The sequence below is a fragment of the Rhineura floridana genome, chromosome 7 (genome assembly GCF_030035675.1).
Source record: "Rhineura floridana isolate rRhiFlo1 chromosome 7, rRhiFlo1.hap2, whole genome shotgun sequence".
Lineage (NCBI taxonomy): Eukaryota > Metazoa > Chordata > Lepidosauria > Squamata > Rhineuridae > Rhineura > Rhineura floridana.
Window position 1 is genome coordinate 47,976,597 of NC_084486.1, and position 26,511 is coordinate 48,003,107.

The following is a 26,511-nucleotide window of genomic DNA, read 5'->3' on the forward strand; positions in this document are numbered from 1 at the left end:
CCCTTAATGCAGTACTGATTTTTTGGCAAAAGATATTAATAGTGTTGGCACACCTTGAGAGTTCTTTCCCCCCCTCATTTTTTACATTTTTAAATGTATCAGAGTAAGTTGGGAGCTTTATCTTGTGGGCCACTGTGAGAACAGGATGTTGGACTAGATGGACCTTTGATCTGATCTGGCACGGCTCTTCGTATGTTCTAACCATGTAGTTTAAAGGAACAGAGAAAACTATCATGATAAAATTAGTGTACTTGCTTTGTATTTCTTTGTGCGTCTGATTTTACTCTACAGTTGTTGCAAATCCAGGCCTCAAGAACAACAACATGCCTTGTCAATTAAACTAATTTGTTACTTTTTACAGTTTAAAATGGGATAGGCCTATGTAATTAAGTGGTTTATTTGATGTATCATGGGGAGGGGGGGAGAGACTTTATTCAATATATAGCAGTAATTTGCCCCAATCTCCTTTATTCTAAAGAGTGGCCAAACGTCTATGTGTAAATCTCGCTGCAAAACCTCTGTAATGCAATTCTTTGAGACAAACCTTTCAAACTGTGGTTTTGGTCCACAGTTTTTTATACAGTCAGCAAGGATGTGTATGGGTGAGGTAAAAACATTTGCCTTAAAATTATTTTCTGTATATAATGTAGTTGCTATATCACACCCAAGTTGATCAACATTTATAGTTGATAGCAGGGTAAGACCTTGGTGTACTTTCAGATTACAGTATTACTGGTAACTGACATCCTAAAGTCAGTAGCCTCGTTCAGACATGTTTTATTGTGACAAGAATGAGCCATAGCGAGGATTGTGGACTTTCCTTTTACCTTCCTCCTGCACAGTTGGGAAGGGGAGTTCAAATGCTTTGCTTCTGTTTTAGACTAACTACAGTTAAGCATTATGTCCAAAGCAGGGCCAACAATGGTTAGTTGAAACATGTGAACTTCAAAACTTAGTTGATGAAACTGGCTTGTGAGATCAAGTAACTATAGCAGGAGGTGGGAACTTTTTCTGGTCAATAAGCCAGGTTGTTATTTCCCCACCCCCTGGGGGGCCATATTTGATAAGTGGGATTTCCCATCTGTCAATCAGCTGATGTCACTATCAGGTGATGCTGTGCTTTGAAATTCCAGTTGTCAGGACTTCAGAGTGCAGCCCTGCATGGTTTGAAAGCCTTTTTGTTTGCAAAGGGCTTTTGCACAGTCCCCTAGCTCCAGGTTGGACCTCTGGTTTTCAGAGACTTAAACAGGAACACTGGGCTGCTTGAAAGCGGTTTTGCAAATGGCTTTCATGCAGTTCCCCCTGCTCCTCTCTGAGCCTTCAAAAACTGGAGGTTCAAACTGGAATGCTGGGTTGCTTAAACCAAACAGGATTTAATCCCCACTTAGCTGATGAACAGGGAATAAATCCTGCTAATTTGGGTGCGCAAGCCTGGTCCCTGCTGGGAATAGACACACACAGACAGTGCAGGGTTTAAGCCTGTCCTCCTGCCCATCAGTTGATGTCAACAGGAACATTAGCTTATGAGTGGGTGTGATGGGGGGAAAAGGCCTTGTGGGATAAATTGAGTTTAGGATGACATTTAACTATGGTTAACAGAAACTGGAAGCAAAAACATTTGATCTCCTCATAGTGCACCAGAGAAAAGGGGAGGGAGGAAAGTGCACAACCCCAAGACTCATGTACATAACCATTGTTCATTGCTATGTTACATCAGAATTGTGCCGGTATCTTTCAAAAAGTACTATGTTATTTCTCTTGTCTTGCCTCTTCCTTTTGTGTGGAGTTTCCACAAGTTGTAATCTGCAGAATGTTATTCTTGGAGTTTGTGTTGGTCACAACTGCATGTGCATGGCACATGTACACAATTATCAGATGCAACATTTGTCACTCCTGAATGTCAAACTAGCACTGCATTGCTGGTAGCAATGTTAATCAGAAGCTGAAGTTGACATTTCGCAGGTAACTCATCTTATAGCTTCACTGACAGAAGTCTGAACTGTTTCATTTTATCCCAGATACAGATATACTAAAATAATATCATTAAATCTTGTTTAGGAATATGAAGCACGAACAGGAAAAGCATGTAAACCTGCAACCCAGGCAACAAGACGTAGACACTTTGAATTTGAGCCACTTTCAACTACTGCTCTTATTTTGGAAGATCGACCATCGTAAGTCACTGGATTCTTTTAAAGCAGACTATCAGTTTCATGTCAAAGCAGCTTGTTATTACCAAATACATTCCCATGGTAGCTAGATCCCCATTTAAGTTATGCTTGAATCTTAGCAGATGGAAGGTATAGCCTGCCTCCTACTGAAGGTAATGCCAAAACTTAATTTTGGTGTTTGTCATGCACCGAAATGTGCAATAGAAATGATACAAAGTACTTTGTTTTTAACATGGATCCAGGTGTAAATCTTGGATATCTGCCCATGCAAAAGAAACAAAATTCTTTCTTGGGAAAATATACTATAGGTGGTATCTTAATTTGATGGTCATAGCATAGTAAATCTGTTCAGTACTTCATCAGATATTCATGAGACAAACCTATGAACAAGTTCTGGCTTAGCAACTGACTTCTTCACTGCTTGATAAAACTCCACTGAGAAAGATTAGCTTTTAATGTGAGCATTCATATGTTGCTTTACATTCCATTTGAATTCCATGTATATGGATTGAAAGCAGTACTTTGTAGACTAAAATGCTGCTTAAGATAATTGTGTTTCTAAAGGAACTTGATAGAACTCTCTTGAAATAGTTTCATATGTATATCTCCTGTTATAGTTAAATGTATTGCTAAGATTAAATGATAAAAGGTTTTGGCACATACCACCTGAGTTACTAAGGAGGCAGTGATGGCCACCAATTTGAATGGCTTTAAAAGAGGATTAGATAAATACATGGAGGATACGGCTGTGTTCTACCTCCACTGTCAGAGGCAGTATGCTTCTGAATACTAATTGCAGAAAACCACAGGAGGGGAGAGTGTTCTGCACTCAGGTCCTGCTTGCAGGCTTTCCATAGGCATCTGGTTGACCACTGTGAGAACAGAATGCTTCACTAGATGGGGCATTGGCCTGATCCAACAGGATCTTCTTATGGGTGAAACTGAAAAGTCCAGTCTGACATAGTTAAATAATTTTATAACAGTACTTCTCACACTGGAGACTGGGCATGGGGAACTCAAAACTATATATTGTATTGCGTATACACAGCCCTCCTAGGCATTAACTGAGTTGAAGATCTGTATAGGAGCCATATAGGTAAAGTGGGATGAAAGATAGGCAGGAACTGGGCAGATAAGAAAGAGGTCTGGCAGTTATAGAACTGGGTTTCTAGTGTGAGGAAGTGTCAAAGATATAGTAAGATAGAAGAAGGTATTCTGTTTTTAAAGTGTGCTGTTGCTGTGGTAATGCTGGTAACCAGTGCTTGCCATTTATTCTGTAGGCGTCAGAGTGTGTAGGTATGCAGACGTCTGTTTTTCTTGGATCAAGTAGTAGTTGCGTCAAACAAACATCCATGTGACAAACTACAGTTCTATGGCAGCTTCATGTATAGTTTTGTCACTTGCACAAAGATATCCTATCTTTAAATACTACAGAAATTAGATACAAGGCACAGATCTCAAACATGGATAAATAACTGAACAACGAAAATAAAGATGTTTTTCCCTTGTGCATGGTGACAGCTCTTCACATAAGTTGTTGATGCATTGTAATCTAGTATCCCAGTGGCCGAAGCCTTTGTTTCTGATTGTACTGTAGTCTTTTTGGTAACATGCACACTTAAACTGGTTTAATAGTAATTTCCTCTCACTAGGAACTCTGTGAAGGGGGCTAGGGATCTCTTTAAAAAAAAGAATTCTCAGCATCCTTGCCTAACTACAATTTCTGGTTTCTTTTGAGCAGGGGTAGCCAATGTAGTACCCTCCAAACTTTGTGGACCATAAATTCTATAGTCTCTGGTCATTAGCGATGCTGAATGGGGCTCATCGGAATTGTAGTCCACAATATCTAGAGGGAACCACATTGGCAACTCCTGCTTTAGTGGGAAGGAGTGATATTTAAAGTCATAAAAATCCATATTCATTCAGGTACTCCTTCAGATATCTTTGTCCTAAGCTGTAAAGGACTTCATAGGTCCGGTCCAGCCCCGCAACTTGAATTATGTCCAGAAACAAATTATAAAGGTTTGTAGTATAAATATTGTATAATGTGGGTCAGTCTTATCTGTTCTCTTATTTATAGTCTGTCTGCCTTCTGAGATGTTGGGGATGAATTTTTTATTCATTAAAATAATTATGGTATCTTGCAGGACTCAGAAGGAAAGATTCTGTTGAGAATAAGCAGGGGACAGTAATTTATTCCCTTGTATAGGAAATGAAACAAGACAGATCTCTTTAATTTCATTTAGCCACCCCAGCTTTACTTACATTTCTCCCCCCCCCCCAGGAATCTTCCTGCAAAATCTGTAGAAGAGGCTTTACGTCACAGACAAGAATATGATGAAATGGTGGCAGAAGCAAAAAAGAGAGGTATGGCTAGTGCTAATGTTCATAATATAGTCTAAATATTAAGGCATAATAAGATAAAAATGGAATACAAATGATCCTCAGCTAAAAGAAAACTGTGTGAGTGAAGTTAATTCATCCTTCAACGTATTGCTGTAATTGTAATGCTTTAGTATACTGTGTGTGCTGAAAAGAAAAATGTGGAACTAGAAATATTAACTTTCATGACTGCTTTGTACTTGGGACTCTGATTCTGAAGACAGACATTTATTAACGTGTGTGTGTGTGTGTGTCTGTGTGTCTCACTCTCTCTCGCTCTCGCTTTCTCTCGCTCGCTCTCTGACACACTCTTACAACTTAACCTGGCAGACGGAACTGGAGCAGTAACCTCCGAATTTGTAGTTTGCTAGGAAGAGTCACAATTTAGATATGTGCCATTTGTGTATATTATACTCTGGAACTGGTATATGATGCAGCTGATGTATATTCAGGTGTATGGAGATGCAGGTGATCACTTCAGCAGCCTTCAGCAAATAGCATTTAGTGCATTCTGTCCTCAGCCTAAAAAAACTATTTTCATCCTGCACCAAGACTATGAAGAAGTGCATAGACCTTAAGCCTAGACCTTCCAAAGGATACATTTGCTTGTGTGCCCTCAAAGCTGTGCCATGTTGTTTTGAGTGTAGATATGAATATTGAATTGCTTCATTACTCCCCCCCTCCCCCGGCCACTCTTGAATTCTGTGAAGACAAATCAGTAGTGGCAGTTGTAAATCAAAGTAAATCTCATAACTGTCAGCTTTAATGTTTTTGAATACCTTTGTACACCCTTGCAAATAGTCATGCATAGGAACAATAGGCTAGCACTCCAGCTTCAATTAGAATGTTCTTTCAAAGACATCTTGCTTCTTATGTTAGCTATCCATTTTAGTGAACAATTTATTTTAACAACCTGTCAAAAACAGTTTTTTTCTTACATGGCTAGGACTCTGTGCCTGGGGAAGTGTGCAGATGACATGTAGTTTATGAGGTGTGGTGTACATATGGCTTGCACATTTCTTGCATTAAACCTGTGTAGCTCTTGACCTACAGTGTGAAACACAGCCCATCGGCCATGTATTTTGGTATGTTGGGTATTTGATGACCTGCCCCTCCCATTAATACAATCCCAAGCAGACAACAACACCAGGGTTTCAGTAACCCTGTTTGACTAAAACAAATGCTGTTGTGTTTCACCTTTGTTTCTATTTGTCCTGGTGATTTTTTAGAAGGTGGATTGTTTGTGAATGTTGTGAATATTCTGGCAGGGAAAGGAATAGAGTTGCAAATGTAATCTCTTCTTTAAAAAGAAAAATACCTTTGTTATACCAGTCATTCTATTCAGAATCAGTAACTTTGCTTCTGCTCCCATCCGCTGGCTCTCTAACTTTACTTAGAATCCAATATTAAATAACTCTCCCAGTTTTCTCAGACTTAATTAATCATCCAATAACGTCTAGCCTTACTTGGCTTGTCATGGTTCATGCAACAAGTGGTCTATTATGAAGATCTTTCAGAATAACTTATTAAAAGGATATTTAAAATGCCTATTAACCAGCGTACTTTATTTCCTCTGTCTTTTTAAAAAGCAGTTCTTGTAGTTTATGAATTTAGAAAGCAATCATGTAGCTCAAATCCGTGTGGGAAAAATTGAAATTGGGAATCTGACATGATTTACTGGATATACACAGTTGCAAACATCTACTATGTCTTGTAAAGGTGATGGGGGAAGTGGGGAAATGACTGTATTGGGAACCTCATATTTCTATTGAATGCTGATCTATATTATATAGTGGTGAGATACCAAAAAAATAGCAATTGACATATTTCAGGGCCCACCCACTCTAAATTATCTCATTTCCTATATACTACAACTTTAATGTTATTTTTAAAATTACATTTTATTTAATATTAATGATTTAATAGAAATAAAGGAAGCACATAGAAGGAAGAAAATAATGAAAGAACGCTTCAAGCAAGAGGAAAATATTGCTAGTGCTATGGTGATTTGGGTCAATGAAATACTGCCTAATTGGGATAGCATGTAAGTATAGAAGACTTTGTACTATCAGGAGCTTTCTTGTGTTCTAGAAGCCTTTTTTTTTTTTACTGAAGAGCCGGATGAAAATGCTTTAAATAGATAAATAAAAGCTTGGTACAGACCTTTATATCCCTCCAAAGCATTTCATGTTTTTCTTTCTGTTCTCAACCATGTCTTTGGGTTGATCATAGTCTAGAATTACTTTTTCTAGCATCCATTAAGAAATACTGTGCAGTGGATCATTGTTGTCAATAGCAGTTTGTCTAAATACTCACCTTATGAAAAGCAGTCTTCCAGGGGCTGCTGGTTGTGGCATCTGGGGAAACCATGAGACATTGTTGGGCTCGTTGGGATGAAGCACTGCCAGTAGCCCTGTCAGGTGACCTTGCTTCTGTAAGGGATGGTACTGGCTTCCCACTACATGGAGCCAAAGCTTGCTGATGCTCCTTATTTCTGGGGCAAATGCCAAGAATGGCAGCTAAAATACATGGGTTGCAAAAAAACCCTTTATTTTTTCCTTTAGGCGTTCTACAAGGAAAGTTCGAGAACTGTGGTGGCAAGGGTTACCTCCAAGCGTTCGTGGGAAGGTTTGGAGTCTTGCTGTAGGAAATGAACTGAATATAACTCCTGGTATGTGTTTATCTCAGTAGGGTGGTGTTCTCATGAAATAATCAAATATTTGTTTCACTGAGTCTGTGATAGTTTTTACTGATGAGAAAAGAAGTTGCTTTTGGAAGAAACTGATTTATGCTACAGAATTTCATAAATACATCTCTTCTGCTTCACTCAGAAGTGGTAAAACAGGTGTACTCGGCAATACCAATTTTAAAGTGAAGTCATTTAAAAATAATAATAAAAGGACACTTTTTCTAGGTGTCAGATAATCTCAAACATGTCTCAGAAAGCTAGAGCTTGTTAATGGTTTTGTGTGTCTAGACAAACTGCATATAAATAAATTAGTGGTTTAAGAACTGACATAACTTCTGAGTTCTAACAATCATATCTATGATTGTATGCATTATGTGAAATAGGAAACATGTTTACAACTCTGTATTTGTTGGACAACTGTATCTTGGCTTAATACACTGATACATGAATTATCATTTGGCTGAGCGTGCAGCCCCTTTACATGAGCTTCTATTAACTATAGTTTCCTGGTTAATCTAAACTGGGAATCTATGCTTAACAGTTTTTGAACAAGCCTGGATATGAAGCCATGTTTTGAAGTTGGTTGACTATAGTTAATGGAAGGCTTCCTGGTTAATTTACTTGTGCAATGGAGCTGTGCAGGTAACTGAAGGGGCTTGTTCATGTCTCGGCCCAAACCTGCTGTCACTTAAATTCAGGAAAACTGTTCCCAAGTCAGCGGATTGATGTTACACACTATCAGTTTTTCTGGTTTTTAAGTTTTTATAACTGAAATACATATAATAAAAACCAGCATTGCAATGAAAATAATATAGTTCTACGTCAGTACCATGCCAGTTAGTTTGTCTTTTGGCTACATTTTGCTGTGTCTTTTGCAGAACTCTATGAAATCTTCCTATCTAGAGCCAAGGAACGATGGAGGAGTTTTGGGGAGACAGGTGCTGAGAATGATACAGAAGGTATTGGAATAATACCAGTTGTTGCTCTTACTTTCTTCTAAGGAGAAATACACACTAATAGTCAAATGACACATTCAGAAATATAACCATGTAGTACTGCCTTCTTAGGACTATACTGTACAGTGGAGGATACTTGTACATAGAAAGCTAACATATCGGGGAGAAGGTTTTTAGAAATTTTACATAAGGGTTTCCCTTTTGACACTCCCCCTCCCTCTGTATTCAGTCTGAAGTGGTATAGTTCTGGACAAATTGGGTCCTAATGAGATTTCTGAATCATCTCTGTGTATGAAGGTCCACTTTTGTATTTCTTCGTGTCTGTAGCAGATTCCTTAACAATATTTTTTTGAAAATCCAGTACAAATGTGGATTTCTTTTCAGAGAATGTGTTACTATTGATCCAGTGGATTAGGCATAAATACTGAAGCTGGAAGAACTTAATAAGATTATATTTGCCAGCTAGATAAATGGTATTGTCACAAGGCTTTAATTGTGCCTGGTTCTTCCTAAATCTTAGTCTGCATTTGTAGCTTAGTGAAGAGGATACTATTTTAACAAACAGAACTAGGAAGATCAATTCAGAGTAAGTCTAGCTTATGAGCAATATACAATTAGAAGAAAAAAACCAGCCCCTTTCCAATATAAATTTCTGACATCATGATCTGTTACCAGGTTTGCTTGGGATGTATGCTGCTATATGGATCTGAAACCTATTTTCATGTTTGGGGAGTAAAACCTTCAGCAACAATGGATTGGGATGGGGGGATATAATCTGGTGCTAGGGAGACTCTTTTCTGTGTGGGCCCCAGCTCTTATTGCTGGAGGGCAGGCTGCTGCTAGTCTGGTACAGCTGGCCAAGAAACTAGCATGTTTGCATGGGTAGCTTGAGTCTTTGGTGTGGATAGTGAATCCCTCCATAAGGAGAGAAAAATAACTTGAGACATCAGGTTTTAACCCTGAAAAAATGAGTGTTTATATAAAAGATTAAAATAGCCAAATCAGAAGTCAAGTACTGAAGGCTATCTGAGAAGGGGAAGAGAAAAGACATGGGGAAGTGGCTACAAGCCAAGGCCGTGCAACTATGTCCAGGCTGGGGGTGGGAAGAGAAGGCAGCAGAGCAAGGATAAAAGAGGGGAAGAAGCGAGTCAAAAGATCAGGCAGTAAGGGAGGAAGAGATCTAATGAAAGTGAGAGATTTTACCTGTTCATGGAGGAAGGCAGAGTGAGAAGGATTCTTAGTGGATTAAAGTCAGAATATATGGAGAGCAGGCATTTCTAGGCCATGGCAGAGCGTTTACTGGGAATGCATAGATGTAAGAATGTGTACGAAGTCAGGGGTTTCAAAGAGCTAGTCGGACACACTGTCTGTCTGCAAGGCTGCTCTCAGAATGCATATCTCTTCCAGAGTTCCAAAAACAGTATTGCAAAATAAAAACCAGGAAATCTGCTGAAAGGTGTTTTCCAGAGGAACGAAAAGGGTGGAGATGCCAGGGTTATTTTCTGACAAAAGGGGATCATTGTTATTTGAGTGCATCAAAAGGGCATGGGGGTCTTGGTATTGTCAGTTTAATGACTAACAGACTTTGTCGTAATTTAAATTAGAACGTGGTTGATTTTGGCTTGGTAAGTCCCAAGAGATCTATGGCCGCTTGGACGCTGAGGGTTAGGAACTTTCTTTTCCATGCAAATAGAAGATAGTGCCCGGTACCAATAGTCCAGTATCTTTGTCCTGGGTTGCCAGCCCTTGTCAGCTACAGGATGGAAACTCTGACACAAATTGGAGGTGGGAGGACAAAATGTGAGCACTTTGGTAGCACATCTTTGCTCTTTTGAGTTAAAACAATGGGTATCATCTGTTGAAACCTCCCTTATTTTGTGCAGTAGTATGCCAAACGCTACTAAGGCTTATTTGTAATAAATGTAAAATTTAGAGTATTTTGCCTAGAATGCTATAGCAGGTTAAAATGATGGTTAAATGAAATAGTTCTCTGGTCCTCGACACACTTTTTTTTGCTTTCAGTAAAAACTTTTTTCAGAACAAATCTGTTGCTGATTTGAAGTAGTATTCAAGCTATGTTTAAATTGGGCATAGTCTTACATTATTAGGTAAATCATTCAATAGACATATCTATGAATCTGCATGCTTTACTCTCTGTAGATGCTGGAGTATCAGTTGCTGATCGGGAGGCTAGTTTGGAGCTAATAAAATTGGACATATCTCGCACATTTCCATCCCTCTATATTTTTCAGAAGGTAAAACATTTTTTACTTTATTAAGATATAAATATGTTAAACATTAGGTCATTTTACCCATTGCAGCTTCTTTTAGAGAAGCAAGAATTCATGCAGTTGAAGAATTCCATGCTCCATTTATAGCTGTTATAACTTTAAAACATTTAGAAAAGGCACTTGTGCAGCATGTATAAACTCTGTAACTTCATCTTCTTTTGCTCTGATAATTTCTTTGACACATTGCTGGTCATGATCCAGGGAACAGGCTCTACACCTGGCTTGGCATGGTACTTACAGGGGGAGTGATTTACCTGACCAGTTTAAGGAATGTAGCACATAAAATGTTCTATCAATGCAGATCACATTGCAGTGGATTAGTTAGCTCTTTAACTTTCTTTATGTGCAGTGTGTGATGGTAGTGGAGGAGATTTATTTATTTGTGTTTCCCTCCTACAGTGGGATAGAAATGTAAAGCAACCACCGAGCCTTGTTGCATTCATTCACTGAGCAAACACAGCAGGTCTTGCAGGACTTAAGTCTTTGTTTCTGGGGGTGGGGCATGACTGCAGAGAGATCAACTGGTCAGCCAGAGGTGATTCTTGCTCAGCACAGCCAACTGGGAAAGCCACTTCTAAGGTTGTTCAAACAACAAATACAATTCTGGCAGAAAAGCTTGCATATAGTTTTATACAAATCTGCAGGTGATAGTGTTTGGCTTTCTAAAATAACATGAAAAACTTGCATCTTATGATATTTATGAAACAGATGTTAAAGAACTATTTGGCAGTGCAAGATCTATTCTGTCATAGTCAGTTAATGGTATAAGTATAGGGAAAAATGTCTTCCTTTTTCAAATACGTAAGAAATTAGACCTCTGCTGTATTCATATATTTTAACAGAAAAACAACGGTGTTTGTGGACTTTGAATTCTGTTGCTGGCGTCCAAGTACATAATCTGCTGTGGAGAACCTATTCCTTGACCATTAACCAAATTTATTGAGATAAATTTTATTTTAATTTTAAATCTTGTTTGAATTGGAATATAATCCTGAGTGGTTATGTTCATATAGGTGTGGATCTTGCTGCATTTTGGAAGGATTCTAAAGTATGTTCCATAGATGATACCTGCAGCAGCAACGTAATTCACTTGGGCCTTTTAAAAAATTTTAAATTTTAAGTTTATTTTTAATATGAATTGGTATATTCTTTCATGTCAATAAAAAGTTTACATTTTTTATATTTTTAAGTATTGCCTTATCTAAATACATGCTCAAAGAGAAACTTTCTGAATAGATGCCACTGAAGAAGACTTGTCTCAGGTTGAAACACATCTGGCAAATTATTTGAGATATGTGGTGTATTTTATCTTTTTTATACCTCTGTATTAGAATATCTTTGTAATTTCTTACTGTGTTGTCATTGGGAGTCCATGCATATCTTGTCAGCACAGCAAGCAGTTTACATCACAACTTGTGGGAGTAAATTGTGTGTACATTAGAAGTTGGTCAGTATTGTGCATTTGTTTGGCTATCAGCCATAGACCATATTTTCCATCATTTATTTCTGCATATTTTTCAGAGTATATCATGTTTTATTAGACTTTGACTTTATGTGCTCATTTATCCAAGTACATAATATGGTTCTCCAACAGTTATGTAGTACTGTCCTTGATGCTACAGTGTAACAAATGAGTCAGCAGGTACCTAGCCCACAGAGTAAATTGGAACTGGTTACAAAGAGTAAATAGCAACTGGTTACAATAGAGTAAATAACTGGTTACAGAAGCATCTTGAGTGGTCATTCCCTTTTGTTCCTGTTGAAACTAAAAATGCATTCTAACTAGGCCGAAAGAAAAAACAGAGAGCTGTCTAATGCAGAGTTGGTTTGCTTTGCTGAAGCATTACCTGAAACTTTGAGTCTGGGAAATTTTCCTTCTTTGTTTGCTTAGCCAATTTGGATTTCTAAATGAACAACTTACAAGCCTGGAAGTTAATTTTCAGTTCTTATTTGAGTTACTAAAGGATGAAATAAAAAATGTTCAGGTTTGCGGTGTTTTGTTTAGTTAAAAATAAGACTGTGACTGTATCACTGCTACTACTAAATTGGAAAATGTGTTAGTAACATGCATTTGTATGATAACCTAGTGCAGGATCACCAACATCTTTGAGCCAGTGGGTACATTGGGAATTTTGAGAGCACTGTGGGTGACAGTCACAAAACAGCTGCTGCATCTAAAAGAGCAGAAAGAGAAAAGACCTTCCAACTGGTACAGGCATTTCTCCCCCACCCCAAAACAAAGCACGCAACCCATCAGTATGTAGTGGGGAGGGACACCTACATCATCCACTGTTGCAGTTGCTCATAGAGAAGCTGTTTACACATCTTCTCTGTTCAGAACAGATGAGAGGGTAGCTGTTAAACCCTAGCTTCCAGTGAAATGTGGGCATGTTTAAGGGAGTATGTTCAGTGCAGGGGAAGCTGAGCAAGTGTAAATAGGAACTGAGCAGGAAGAGCAGTCTCTCATGATTTTTTGAGGAGATATTTACTGAGATGTTTCTTGAGTGCTGTAGGAAGTACTGGTGGGCACACTGCACTGGGGAGTACCACTAGGAATAAAGAAATGAGCACTCTTGTCTAAAACTAGTTTTTCCGAACATTGCATATCCACTGGAGCAGCTTTTTTTCTTTTCCCTTCCCTTCTCAGGGTGCATCACAAGATGATTTTAATGCAAAGGTCTTCAGAAGCAATCTGTGATGGGGGGATAGTGGTGGAATAAAATACTCATTCATTGCACACAAGGCTTTCTAAGAAAGCTTGCTGGATTATAGCTGTAGTGAATTTTGTTAGCAGTGAATATTTTATTGGCAGTATGTGCAGTTCAGAGAACATTAGATGAAATCAGTGCACTTTGTCTGTACAGTTTGGAATGAGGGTACTAATGACCAAGTTCACACACAGTGGTGACTTTGCCAATTTCCCTAATCATTGACATTCTCTAGCTCACTGACCCATTTTCTTGGAGGTAGTACAGTAGGACGAGGAAAGTGTTTGTGTGCTTGCACGTGTGTACATAGATAAGCGGGCGGGGGGTCTTTAGCCTTTCTGGAGCTGTTACAATTCCACGCAGCCAGGAATACATGTAGTTTTAGGAAGTTCATTGTTACTGTCACACATGTAGCCAGACCTCTGGGGCATGCCTTTGTATAGATTGGAACCTACTTTGACCTGATTCTCATATAACACTTACGGTAAAGAATGGCTCAGTGAGAATGTGCAAGTGTGTGGATATCACAGGAAAAATCGTGGCTGTTCTGCTCCTCCCCTAATCTTCCCGCTGCTGCACTACTTGGAGCTAAGCCATGGTTCGGCTTAGTGTTACATGTGAACTGGGCCAGTGTGTCTTTATGGCCATTAGTTAATGTGAACCAGCATTTGTATTGAGGACTTACTACAGCTTCTGAAATCTAGCATTCTTGTAATTAGATAAATGCTGATACTGGTTTGCAGTTGTTAGGAGTTCAGCATCTGGTAAGTTATATGTGGAAACATTCTTCTTGATTGAAAGTAAAGCTAGAGAAACAAAAAACAAATGTTAACATTTACTTTTTTGTCCATTGTTTCCACTTCAGGGTGGCCCTTATCATGATCTTTTGCACAGTGTCCTGGGAGCATATACATGTTACAGACCTGATGTAGGATATGTAAGTATCTGCCCAATGTTGCAGTACTTTCCTTTAAAATTAAATTTTATATCAGTATTAGTTTGTTTAAAGAAATACTAGTTAGACCTGGCAGAGGACCTAATTTGGCTCAAAGGGCTCCCCAAAACATGCCTACTTGCCCCGCACCTGACGGCAGGTGTAACATCATTGCAAGAGAACAAGTGGAGTTAAAGTTGCTCCCAATTATTCCTTGGCAACCAGGCTTATTCAAAAATAAGTTGAAACTTTAATGAATGAAGCAGGTGTATCTTCATTATGTTGACCATTTGAATGACAACTTGCAAGTGTGCTCAGTAAGTATTGAATGTAGCATTTCTGTAGCATGTTACCCTGCTTTTTGTTATAGCTGTGAATAAATTCGGTTGCATATCAGCTCTTTGCAGCTTATAAATACCTACCTTAATATAAAAATGACTGTTTACTTGGTATGCTTTCACTGATTTTATTTTTTGAAGGTCCAGGGAATGTCCTTCATTGCTGCAGTCCTTATTCTTAATCTAGAAGAGGCAGATGCTTTCATTGCCTTTGCAAACCTCCTGAATAAGCCATGCCAGCTAGCCTTTTTCCGTGTGGATCACAGCATGGTATATATCCTTTCTGGCGTGCTATAATTTACTGTTATTATTTCACTTAAAATATGTTCCTACTCCTAGAACATTTTAATGGGGCAATAAGTCAGTGTCTGTTTAAATCCAGTGGAATTTCTAAAGACCAGTCCTTTTACATTTATACTTACCAATAGCTGAGTTCCTTTCATCTCTAGAATTAAATCAGCAGCTATTTTTGGTAAAAAAAATTTTGCCATCCCTTTTCAGAACTCTTTTTGTACTTTTTGTTCCTGTATTTCTTTTCCGGAAGCAGTGGACTAATGACTACCTCACAGTCAATTTTTTGCTGTTCTCAGGAAAAAATGCAAACTAACTCAACTTATGTCCATCCAGTAAATGATTTTTTTTCCTGTTGTCTATACTGAAAGGCGAATTAACTAAATTTATTGCTGAAGAAGTACAGATACTGTAGTGGTAACAGCAACTGTACTGGAAGTTTGACTATTTAAATGATATACACTGCTCTTCCTTCACTTAAATCACCAGAATATGTTCTGTACATTAGTGTATTGTTTCCCTGAAGACTTTAATGTTTATGGCAGTTTATTATTTATTTATTACGCAGATTATTCTTAGTTTTTTATCTTTTTCTCTATAGATGCTGAAGTACTTTGCAGCATTCGAAGTATTTTTTGAGGAAAACCTCCCCAAATTGTTTCACCATTTTAAATCCTACAAACTTACCCCTGACATATACTTGATAGATTGGTAAGTTTGAAGATTGGTTGAATGTATTCCGTTTTGCTTTATGATCATATCATGCTAATTTGATAAACTTACAGTTGATGTTTGATAATACAGAGACTTTAATGGGCTCTTAGTCTAGAAATTCCAACATTGTACGTAGTTGAAGGGGTGAGTAGTTGGGTGCATAATTCTACTATAGCTGGCATACTGGTGTCTAAACAAGCGTATGCAAGTGAAAGTCTACTTATACAACATGGCTTCCCTCTCCCCCCCCCCAACCTCTTGTACCAGGCTCCTTCACCCAGGAAAGGCATGGAATGTAGTATGGGAGGCTGCAGTGAGATTGCCTATGTGAGTGAGAAATTAGTGACAATTGGCCAGAGTTCACTTTTGTGACTGGGATATCTATTGGTCTGTCTTTCCCAGATCCAAAGTGCTGTTGGACTTCTAAATAAAATACCATTGACAATTAAGGAGCTCAAAGCTCATTACACAGACAGTTGATGTCATGTAATTTGTCCTCTTGTTTCTGATACTTAAAATTTCAAAACACAGGATCTTCACCCTATACAGCAAGTCACTACCCCTTGATCTGGCCTGTCGAGTCTGGGATGTCTTTTGTAGAGATGGAGAAGAATTTTTGTTCAGAACTGGATTAGGAATTCTTAGGCTGTATGAAGATATCCTCCTGCAGATGGACTTCATTCATATAGCACAGTTTCTAACAAAGCTACCTGAAGACATCATGTCAGAGAAGCTCTTTACTTGTATTACATCTATTCAGATGCAGAATAGTAACAAAAAATGGGCTCAGGTAGGTGTTAACTATATGTGGCTGAACGTATTTAATTTTATTATAAATAAATTAATATATATTACCAATAAGTTTCCAGGGCAGCTTACGAAGAATAAAATACGATAAACAATTAAAATATACAAACATACTAAAACACCAAAATATAAAGAACAACATTAAAACATCAGCAGAGATGGGAAAAAAAAAAACCTGAGAAGGCCCTCTCCATGGTAGCCAGCTGTAATGTGTCAGATGGCAGGGGCACTCAAAGATGGCCTTCATGGAAGATCTTCGTTCACTGGCACATGTGGAGACAAATCTCTTCTGGTACCTGTCCCAAGCCACAAAAGGCTTTAAATGTTAAAACCAATACTTTGAAATGAACCCTGAAATGGGCCAAGAGCCAGTGCAATTAATGAAGCACTGATATAATATGATCATAATACCTGGTCCCAGTTAGAGCAAAATACAGCTAGTAGATGGCTAACTGCAGTTTCTGGATTATCATCAGAGGCAGACTCGTGTATATATAATGTATCACTTGAGTCTAATCTGGAAGTTACCGAAGCATGGATAATTGAAACTAGGCTACATCTGTTCAGTTAAGAGTCATAGCTAAGTAATGTAAGCAGCTTTGTACTACAGATGTAATTTGCACCTTTAATGATAAATATAAATCAAGGAGCACCCATGGGTTGCCAGTATGTTCCTTTATAGAGAGTGCAACTCAGTCTAGTGCAGAATAAGCACCACTAATCCAGGCAGATGGACCAGCCACCTCCATCTTATCTGGATTGTGTTTTAGTTTATTGGCTCTCATCCACTCCATTAGTATGTCTATGTGTTGATTTAGCACTTCCATTTACTTGAATTAAAGTGAGAGTTGAAAGTCTTCGTATTAACTTCATATGTTGCACTTTCAGTTAGATGATAAAAATCATAGGTGAACAAGAAAACCCTGTGGGATTCCGTAGCATAAAGCGGGTGGAGAACTGGATCCAGTTGGCAGGCCAGATCCTGATCTCTACCACCCCCACACGCCAACTTTGACAGGTGGGTGGGACCATAATGACATCAGGTGATCGGCACCTCCCAAAGTTCAAAGGGGGAGTTGTGTAACAGCTGATTGGCAGTGCACCTTCAAAGAGGTTCCCTGTAACCGATGATCAGCTGTTCGTTGGATACAGGGGGCCCTTTCAAGTCTGCAGAGGGGAAAATGCTCCTTAACTGAGCATTTTCCCCTCAGCAGGAAAGCAGTTTGTATTCAAAGCAGCTTCTCCCAGCTTCCTTGGCTGCACTGGAGACTGGAGGACCCAAAGGGGAACACCGTAGTGCAGCCATTTGCAGCTGATTAAGATAATAAGAATATAAGAGCCTGCTGCATTAGGCCAATGGTCATCTAGTCCAGCATCCTGTTCTCACAATGGCCAACCAGATGCCAGTGAAAAGAGTGCAAAAGCAATCTCCCTTCCTGCATCACTGTTTCTGTGCATCACTATTTCTGTTGTAAATCCTTGTTTGAAAGTGACCAATTCCACAGTGTAGTGTTGAGGTTTTACTGTGCTTTAACATACATGTTTAGCAATTCAGGCTGATGCCTTTTGTCTGGTTACAAGACTCAAAAGAGCAGGTGGTGTATAATAAACAGTGTCTTCCATATTAGACCCTTCTGCAGGCTAAAATGGAAAACTACCTCCATTGTTTGAAATTGTGGATGAGCCTGTTGACTGGAGGGCATAAAGATGTTTCATGTGTTTCTGAAACAGATCAGTTTCAAGGTTCATGATGCTTTGGTTCCCGGTTTTCAATTAATCACTTGGGAATTTATACTTAATATATTGGATTATTGAAAAAGTGATGGGAATGGGAATGGAATGGTCTTCAGTGGTCTGTGAGGGATGCAAACAACCTGCAGCTAGGAATCAGTATTTACAAATATTGAGAGATTAAATTGTGGCTCATTTTTAACCCTTATCTTTAAATTTTAACCAATTTGCAGGTGTTTGCCTCATTAATGAAGGATAGCAAAGAAGGTGACAAGAACCATAGTCCAGCACTAAAAAGTTAACTTCAAATTTAATGCGAATAATAAAAACAGCTTGGTTGTTAAAGGATTCTAAACATCTTCTCAATGAAAACCACTAAGGAGAAACAGCTTGGGAGACTTAAGGAAGAGACAGTATTTGACTGAATGCAGTGGTGGAATTTGATGAAATGTTCACCCTGTTGCCAGTATTAAAGAGCTTTTTGTGGGAGGAACCCTTTTCACAGGAAGCAAAACAATAAAAACTTGTGAAACTGAGAAAGTGGCTAATGCATATTTAATATTTAAAGTTGAATGCAATAAAATTTGTAATAACTTTTGTTGGTACTTAAAAGTTTGAGGGATACCTTTTTTATGATTATCACAAAGGCACTTTGGGGGAGAAAAGCAGGTGTTTAAAGAAAGGCCCAAAAACTGCTACCTGAACCAAACATTTTGGTACAAATACCTCCAAAATTAATCAGTGAAATTCTTAGGACCAAATAAGTTTTTTGCTTTGATATACATGCTTGCAAGATAATAGGAGGCTTTATAATGCATCTTGCTAAATTCCTTTTAAACCGCATCTTTGCTCTTTGGTTAAATGAATGTATGGAAGCTGGAACAGAGAAAGCTGCACTCAGGCTTGTCACAGAGTCATTGGCAAAAAGTCTTTTGGCCTAAAAAGTGGCAGTGGTTAAGAACTATTTGAATGGTGTGCTTGTATAAACAACTGATAGGTTTCTGGAATTTTGCTTCCTGAAGTACTAGATGGGTAGCTTGCTTACAGAAAAATTGGATTCCTATTCCATGAAAATCAGATCAGTTTTTGATTTTTAAATCAAAGTGACTTATACTTGATGATAAACACTAGTATAATTAATAAGCTAGTGACAAATCCTTTTGCACATTTTAAGCAATGTTAATGTGAAAATTTGAGTCCCTGTATATTAAAATTTTCTCACTTAAATGCAAAATTGAATAGTTTTGAACTGCATTATGTATAATAATGAAAACCCCAAATCCTTACTGTTAGTCTCATCTAACATCACCACCATATGGTGATATATGGAAGCTCTTCAACTTCCTTCACACTCCAAAACATTTTTAAAATGGCTTTTGAACTGGAGGGAGATGGAAAGGATACCTCTTAAACTCTCTGAGCAGCTAATGCTTGTTCTTTCTAAATCCATTTTGATAGTATTAATGTAAATAAAACTGCATTATAATTTTTTTGTACCTGGTCCCTGTACGTGGAAATGAAGTGGAAATTTATCATTGAATTTAAAAAGAAAGACTACTTCAGCTGTTAAGTGTTAAAAGAAGTTGCAGAACCTGTTTTAAAGATTTGGGTTACAGTACGTTGTAATATTTATGTTGCTATCAGATTTAAAACTATACTTTATATTACTTACAACACACAATTTGAAGTTAAAATGTCTTTTTTTCTTATGTATTTACTTACTTGGTTCCCATGTATGTCCTCTGTTTGGGTTCTCTTGTACAGTTTTCTTACTTTTCAAGTATACACATGTATATAAATTGTAAATAGAAGGTATTTCGCCTTCATTCAAGACCACTAGTAACAATTCCTATGTAAATAAAACTTGTAAGCATAATGAGTACTGTGTCTTCATTCCCCCCCCCGTTACAAAGCAATACTGAACCGCTGAATCTTCAGTGGTTTCTAAGGATTTTACTTCAGATAATGGAAGCAGAGCTCCTAGGGGTAACATTTTAAAGTCCACAAACTTTTAAGTTCTTCGTAAAATGTTAGAATTGGTTGTATCTTCTTAGAGAATTGCAGTCCCTCCCAAAAACATTATCTCAGTTTGGAACAAGTCTGTACAAAACCATTTTCTCTTAAATTCAGAGAGTAGCTAAACAGTTGGCCCTGGGTCAATGAATGTCTTGGTAGAGAAGCAGAATCCAGACTGCATGGTTCCACATCCACTGTGATATTTCTGGCCCACCCTTGTTTCATATGCAAATACCTTAAAGGTGGTATGTTGGTGCAAACCTAAGGCAGCCCCTTGCATCACCAAATGCAATGTGTAATTTTTACAAATTGGGATAGATGGCAGTGCAAGTGAATAGGTTATTAAAGATTCCTCACACAGACTATGGAAGAATATTTATTTCTGCCTTACCCATGGTTATCAGAGTCTGGACTTAAAGTATGGGATGCATTAAGCAACGCTAGCACCATGATTTGGGGTTCTTGGGTAAAAGAGCCTCAGTCTGGAACATAGGAGGTATGCAAGCAGTTTTTCATTGGACCTCCTTTATGCTCTGTGTAAATGAAGAATGGCAGTGCTGACAGACTCTTGCTGTTATTGGGGCTCCAGGCCTTTGGAGCCTGAAGTGAAGTCAGGACTATGAGGGATAAGAGTTCTTTGATAGTACACTCATTGTATGATGTGTGTTTGAGAGAGTTGCATGAGCTGAGTTAGGTCTGGTAGGTTTAAGACTTGGATCATTTGCAAAGTGGAGTGCCTTGTGGCTGTGAAAACTAGGCACACAGACTCCTCTGAAGGAGGTTGAGGCATTGCCAGACCATTTCAAGAGAATTCTTACTTCCATTTGTCAACCTCTGCAATCTAGAAACATCCTCTGTTCTGTGGTTGTGTGCTGAAGTAATAGGTTATTGTATTCTAAAGAATATTCTTACTCCCTCCTGGCTACAATGTTATTGCCTGTGCCAGGAGGTTGACCTCTGTCAAAAGCCTGGCATGTAATTTTTCTGAATAGTGGCTTGGAGAGCTGAGCTGCATCAAAGCCATGTGTTTGCTGGGCTCTGTGCCTTGAAGGAAGGCGAGCAGGGGCACAAACGTTAACAGCCTACAGCAGTCAGCTATTGCTTGTCTTACAATACCAACCAAGTCATCTGCTATAGTTGTCTCAAAGCTTTCACTATATAATTTATTCATGACTTGGCACAGCATCCACATGGTTAGGATGCCTGTTCATACCTCATCCTCAGCTATGTTTACCCCTGTTACTTCTCTTCTACTGGAAAAATCAAAACATTCAAAACCTCTCTTTAAACAAAGTTTGTGCTCAAACACCACATGTATAAAACTTTGGGTTTCTACTGAAAAGTGTGAGATTCGGGTCTCAGGCAAATCAAGCTACAGCAGGCAGGCTACTTTAGACAAAGGCTGGGTAGGGTAAACACCAGGCACTGATTACAAGTAGCGGAGGACATAGGAGCAGTTGGAAAGGCCATCTCAATATTGAACCAGCAAGATTAGGGTTACCAGGTCTCTGGTTTTTGAGGGGGTCCCTCCGGCTCTCTGGCTAGCACCCCTTAATCTCCGGACTCTCAGCTTCAATTTAAAAAAAAATTAAGTTTCTAGGTGGTTTGGTTCCCGAGATATACACCAAAACGTCAACCGCCCCCCCGCACGACTGTTAAATCTGTTTTACAGATGTTTAGAACAGCTCCTAGCTCTAACTACAACTCCCATCAGCCAAATCCATTGGCCATGCTGGCTGGGGCTGATGGGAGTTGTAGTTTAAAAAGTAACTTGTTCAAGCTCTGGCTCTAACCCTGCCGTTCCAGGATTGCAGCCAATAAATGAAGCGAGGTTGTGACTTCTTGATCCAGGCATGCCTAAACTTAATTTCAACATCAGAAAATGGAGGCTTTCAGATCTTGCAGTTTGTGTAAGTAATATGGCTTAAAGTTTTTTTCTCTCTTCTGTGCAAGAGTCAGACCCTGGGCTATGAAATATGGAAGTATTTAATCCAATACTCCATTAGGACTTACTTTTGAGTAGACATGGTTAGGATTATATGGGGTGTATTTTTACTCCTCTCTCTGTGTGTGCGTCCTTTCCAACAACTCTGTGAGGTAGGGTTGGTGATTGGAAACCAAGGCAGCTCACAATAAGAAATAAATCACTTTAAAAACCAATAACCATAAAACAAGTATAAACAGTTGCAAAACAGGTTAAAGTGGCATGATTCTGAATTTTGGGTTGAGTGAATGAAGTTTATTTTTATTTATTTATTATTTGATTTATATCCTGCCCTTCCTCCCAGTAGGAGCTCAGGGTGGCAAACAGAAGCACTAAAAACACTTTAAAAATCATAAAAACAGACTTTAAACTATATTAAAACAAAACATCTTTAAAAACATTTTTAAAAGCTTTACAAACTTTTTTTTAAAGAAAGGTTTAAAAACATATTAAAAAGCAATTCTAACACAGACACAAACTGGGATAAGGTCTCAACTTAAAAGGCTTGTTAAAAGAACAAGTTCCTTATCACTTCAAGGTACAGTTTTCCCTGGTTAAGTAAGCCCCATTGAATACATTGGGACTTGCTTCTGAGTAAACAAACTTAGGATTGCACTATAAATATCTTTACAGGTTGTATAAATAATAAACATATTTGATAGTCATGCTTATATAAATATTTTGTCATACTGTGTCCCAATAAGTATCCGATTTCACACTATGGTTGTACAATACTTCCTTTACATTTTAAGTATGCCTTGGGGTGGTCATGGTTCTCCATTGTTTTCATCCTGAGGGGCAGATAGGCTGAGAGATGGTGAGTAGCCCATGGTCACCCACTACAGTTTATAGCTCATTTCCATTTTGAAAAATTAATTAAAACAATTTACATGCAGGCAAAATTTATTAAGTGGATTCACACAATACGTTTAAAGCACATCCAACTCGCATTTAAAACGCACGACTTCCCCAAAAGTATCCTGGGAAGTGTTGTTTCCCCCTCACTGTTGTAGTTCTCACCACTCTTAACAAACTGCAGTTCCCATGATTCTGTGGTGGGATTCATGTGCTTCAAATGGATGTTGAATGTGCTTTAAATGAATGGTGTGGATCTGCCCTAGGTATGATGTGCGTTCCAGAGTGAATTGAAAAGAACAATTTTAAAAGATACTTCTTACTCTTACTCATTTCTCAGACCTCTTTCTGAAGTGAACGGTCAAATCTGTAAAGAAGTTTGGAGCAGCCACATTAAAAGATAAGGGCAGGGTATTCCAGGCAGGGGGTTGCCAACCCTGCTTGGATATGGATGTCTTTGCAGAAGAACCCTAGTCAAGGTTTACCAACAGTACAATCCAAACTATATCTACTAGAAGTCAGTCTTGTTGAGTTCTATGGGGCTTAATCCCTTAGTGTGTTTAGAATTGCAGCCTTCAGGAGCATCCATCTTTACTCCCCAAAGCTCCCATCTAACATCTCCACAACACTAAGCTCCTTTGTCCCTACAGTGACCTTCTGGTGCCTGGCCTGGCCTGAAGGCACTTAACCCTTCTTGCTGAAAGCAAGTAGGCTAGATTAAATGTTCCCTACCCAGGCTCCATTTTTTAGCTAAGATTTCTATCTTAATTTCCAATCAGATTTTTTAAAATTGTATGCTCCAAGCAACTGTGAATGATGCTTAATGTATCATGCTTAATGACATCACTAGGGTCCGCCCCGTGACATCACTCGGCCCGCCCCTCAAATCTCAGGTTTTGGGTTGCTTCTGCCAACCCTAAGCAAGATCCTGTATAAATTGGTTCCTAGTTTCTTATTTAACATGGGAATGCATAAAGCCTGAATAAGGAAATAAAATGCTGTTGCACCCTAAGAGAGACTTCGCTTTATACCTGATATACTACACCTCTGTAATCGGGAGCGTCTCTGTTACCCTTCAGATGCATCCGCATTTTTTCCGCCTCAGCGTATTGTCGATACACAAAAGGTGGTCTTACTATTCTTTTATAGCAGGAGTCGATCCTTAGGCCCTGTAGATGCTGTTGAACTACAACTCCCATCAGCCCCAGCGAACTTGGCCAATCGCCAGGGGTGATGGGGGCTGCAGTTCTGCAATATCTGGAGAGCCAAGGGTTACTGGTGCCTGATATATAGGCATATATATTCGTTTATTGGCAGGTGGGGAACTTGCGCAAAAATGAAGCATCGTAGCGCCAGCCGCGTTGTAAGAATGTTTCGTAGTGGTCATGCTCTTATGGGGCGGGAAGGGTTAAACCATATCTTTTTCTAAATGTGATCTGAGGGTTAGCACATTTTAGAGCATGTCCCCACAAAAACAAGGGCTTGTGACAGAATTGTGCCAGTTTCTCAATCACGTTGGTGTTTGATGAGGTGAGATGCTGTTATGGTTCATGCATGTGAATTAAGCAAGAGCCAGAAAGGTGCCCCTGTTGTCATTATTTCTCTCTCTCTCTGTCTCTCTGTCTCTCTCTCTCTCTCTCACACACACACACACACACACACACACACACACACACACACACCCCTAAAGTGGGGTTTTGCCACTGCGACCAGATTCCGGGATTGAGCCCTATTTCAGATTAAGTCTCCCCGTACTTAGGGGTCAGGGAGGCTAATGAAATCCTAAAAACCTCCCCCAGAAGGGCAACGGCGGGGGGGAGAGTGAAAGATGTCGACGTCCCGGACTTAGGCTGCAATCCAGTACACACTTACCTGGAAGTAAATCCCCTTAAACCCAATGGAGATTACTTCTGGGTAGACCCGCACTGGATTGCAGCCTTAGTCAGGCCTGGTTGAGGGGAGGTGGGCTCGACGGCATCCCTGGGACAGAGCTTGGAAAAGTTACTTTTTTGAACTACAACTCCCATCAGCCCCAGCCAGCTGATGGAAGTTGTAGTTCAAAAAAGTAACTTTTCCAAGCTCTGCCCTGGGAAGTGCCACACAAGTCTGCTCGTTCTCGCGTTTCGCATCTCGAATAGGTGTCAGATCCTTTGTCCTCCTTGTCGACAGAGGTCGCTGTGGGCAAGCAGAAACCTGCTGGTCTGCCGGCCTTTCCGGCCTTCCTTGCACGGAGAAAGCTCTTCCGTCGCCTCGCGTGTCTGAGGCGTGTTTGTTTGTTCCGAAATTGAGAGTGGTCTTCTCGGTCGCTTGTTCGCTTCCCTCGACCATGAAGCCGGTGAGAGAGCGAGAGAGGTCGCGGGCTGATTGGTTGTGAGGAGGATGAGGATTTGTGTCAGGATTCATAATCTGTTGGGGGTGGTGGTACTCGGGTAGTCGGTGCTTGGGTAGTATGTGGAATTGAGGAATGAATTAAGGGTAGGCTTAAATAAGGGATCGTAGTTTGTGGGGAATAGGGCTTAGCGAAATATACCGCTCGTTGTTAAGGGGAGGAGGTAAGAAGAGAGGGATGTGAACCAAGTGATTTAGATAGTTTTATAGCAAATAGAGTGGAGAGAGGGATGGGGGTAGTGAGGGCTTTGGAGGGTATGTCGAATTCTTAGTATAGGTACAGCGTTGTATCCTAGGCATGCTTAAGGCAATAGTGTTTGTGGAATTTCAGTGGCAGCTTTTTTAAAAACAATTTATACACAAACTATCTTGTTTGCAAAATTAGTTACAAAATTTGGATGATTACTCTAGGAATTCTTAACCTTTATCTCTTTTCATCCACATCTGTTGATTGGGTTATTAAAAGTAGAATTTGTGGTTTTAATCAAGTTATTCTGCTTTTCTGTGTGACAGCCTAATATTGCCATGTAATTAGTGAATTCTTAAGAGTTTCAAGACCCCTCATGATACTGTGCTGCTTCTTAACGTTAGAAGCCTTAAGTTAAAAAAGATTTAGTGAATGTTATAGACTGATGTAAAAGATTAACTCACTTAGCAATTATTGCCTCCAGAGAAAAAATACCAAACGGGTTCCAAGCTTCCGCAAGTTGTTGAAAACGAGTAAAATAAAACTTGACAACAAATTAAAAAATAAACAGTTCAAGCAGCAGAGTACTGCTAAGAAATACCGAAAAGAACAAAGGAAACTCCGACAAGCTGTCAAAGATGTTGTGTCTAGGACACCGGTGCCTTTGGAGGACAATAAGAAAAAGTATCCAGGTGAGACTGATGTGTGTGATGTAGATAAGTAAGTCATGAGTTCCAGAGTATACTGAGGTTGTCACTATGGTATTGAACATGAGGTCTCCTTTTAGTTTGTGACCCTTAATGGGAGGAAGCATGTTTCATATTGTAAAACCCAATGCCTTGAAAATGGGTCAAGTTATTCAGTATCTATAAGAAAAGAATCCTTGCTTTTGACTTTCAGGCATATCTTGATGGCTTTCCTGTGGCCACAGGCCTGTGCAGCTGTTTTACTTTTTTTTTTTGAGTAGCCAATCATTTTAATGATTGTTTTGCATTGTTTTAAAATGTTTTTATGTTGTACATCCTCCTGATGTTTTGTGAGAGGGGAATATATAAATACTTTTATAAAT

The 26,511-nt window shown here is 39.1% G+C and overlaps 2 protein-coding genes across 5 annotated transcripts in view; both read left to right on the plus strand.

Moving 5' to 3' along the window:
• Positions 1-19,888, plus strand: part of TBC1D12 (TBC1 domain family member 12) — a 72,308-nt gene extending 52,420 nt beyond the window's left edge. For both annotated transcript variants that reach the window (XM_061635481.1, XM_061635482.1), the window contains 11 exons: positions 2,059-2,174; positions 4,456-4,538; positions 6,480-6,597; positions 7,118-7,224; positions 8,121-8,201; positions 10,359-10,453; positions 14,063-14,134; positions 14,611-14,739; positions 15,362-15,471; positions 16,006-16,264; positions 18,246-19,888. In XM_061635481.1, coding sequence (XP_061491465.1) covers positions 2,059-2,174; positions 4,456-4,538; positions 6,480-6,597; positions 7,118-7,224; positions 8,121-8,201; positions 10,359-10,453; positions 14,063-14,134; positions 14,611-14,739; positions 15,362-15,471; positions 16,006-16,264; positions 18,246-18,314 — 1,239 coding nt within the window. In that variant the 3' untranslated portion in view covers positions 18,315-19,888. The remainder of the gene's footprint in view (positions 1-2,058; positions 2,175-4,455; positions 4,539-6,479; positions 6,598-7,117; positions 7,225-8,120; positions 8,202-10,358; positions 10,454-14,062; positions 14,135-14,610; positions 14,740-15,361; positions 15,472-16,005; positions 16,265-18,245) is intronic.
• Positions 19,889-25,011: 5,123 nt separating this feature from the next.
• Positions 25,012-26,511, plus strand: part of NOC3L (NOC3 like DNA replication regulator) — a 47,871-nt gene continuing 46,371 nt past the window's right edge. Inside the window, exons 1-2 of one of the 3 annotated variants that reach the window (XM_061635507.1) lie at positions 25,012-25,202; positions 25,927-26,134. In XM_061635507.1, the coding sequence (XP_061491491.1) occupies positions 25,194-25,202; positions 25,927-26,134 (217 nt within the window). In that variant the 5' untranslated portion in view covers positions 25,012-25,193. The remainder of the gene's footprint in view (positions 25,203-25,926; positions 26,135-26,511) is intronic. The other 2 variants (XM_061635509.1, XM_061635508.1) reach the window with 2 other exon arrangements.